The 525-nt window shown below is 53.0% G+C and overlaps 1 protein-coding gene across 1 annotated transcript in view; it reads right to left on the bottom strand.

The window, feature by feature from the left end:
- The window catches only part of LOC103251642 (voltage-dependent L-type calcium channel subunit alpha-1D-like), a 6,410-nt gene extending 6,224 nt beyond the window's left edge, over positions 1-186 (bottom strand). The window contains exon 1 of the mRNA XM_021708355.1: positions 21-186. Within this exon, the coding sequence (XP_021564030.1) occupies positions 21-87 (67 nt within the window). The 5' untranslated portion in view covers positions 88-186. The remainder of the gene's footprint in view (positions 1-20) is intronic.
- Between the last annotated feature and the right edge of the window lie 339 nt (positions 187-525).

The raw sequence follows: 525 nt of genomic DNA on the forward strand, positions 1-525 counted from the left end.
CCCAGGCTCTGGCTGCTCACCGTTCGCGTGGTCCGTTTGCTGCTGCCGTTGATGCTGCATTTTTTTCATCATCATCATCATCATCATCCACGAACATTTATTGAGCGACTACTGTGTGCAGGGCACTGTGCTGGGCGTTGGGACGGGGGAGGAATGGGGAAGGGGATCACCAATAGGTAGGAGCCGCGGTCCCTGCCCTTATTCTTGCTTCAGCAGGGGGTGGGGAGGGACGAGGACAAATAACAGAAAATAAGGATAATTTATATATTTTTTTAAAAAACGCTTGTCACCCAGCTCCCTCTTTTTCAAAAATGGAGCAAAATAAACTTTTTAAAAAAATAAAATCGATGTATATATTATCCGGATAATATATACATGTAATTTTTTGCTGCAAAGGAGGATAGGCTTGGTCCCCTCCTCTAGCGGAGGGACGCCGCGGGGATGCCGGCCCGGCCGCCGGGGCCGCTCGGAGCGCCCCTCATGCCCGTCCTCCCGCCCGCCCGCCGCGGTGCCCGCTGCCCGCTG

Source organism: Carlito syrichta, unplaced genomic scaffold, assembly GCF_000164805.1.
Source record: "Carlito syrichta isolate Samal-C Ts95f unplaced genomic scaffold, Tarsius_syrichta-2.0.1 Scaffold59673, whole genome shotgun sequence".
Classification (NCBI taxonomy): Eukaryota; Metazoa; Chordata; class Mammalia; order Primates; family Tarsiidae; genus Carlito; species Carlito syrichta.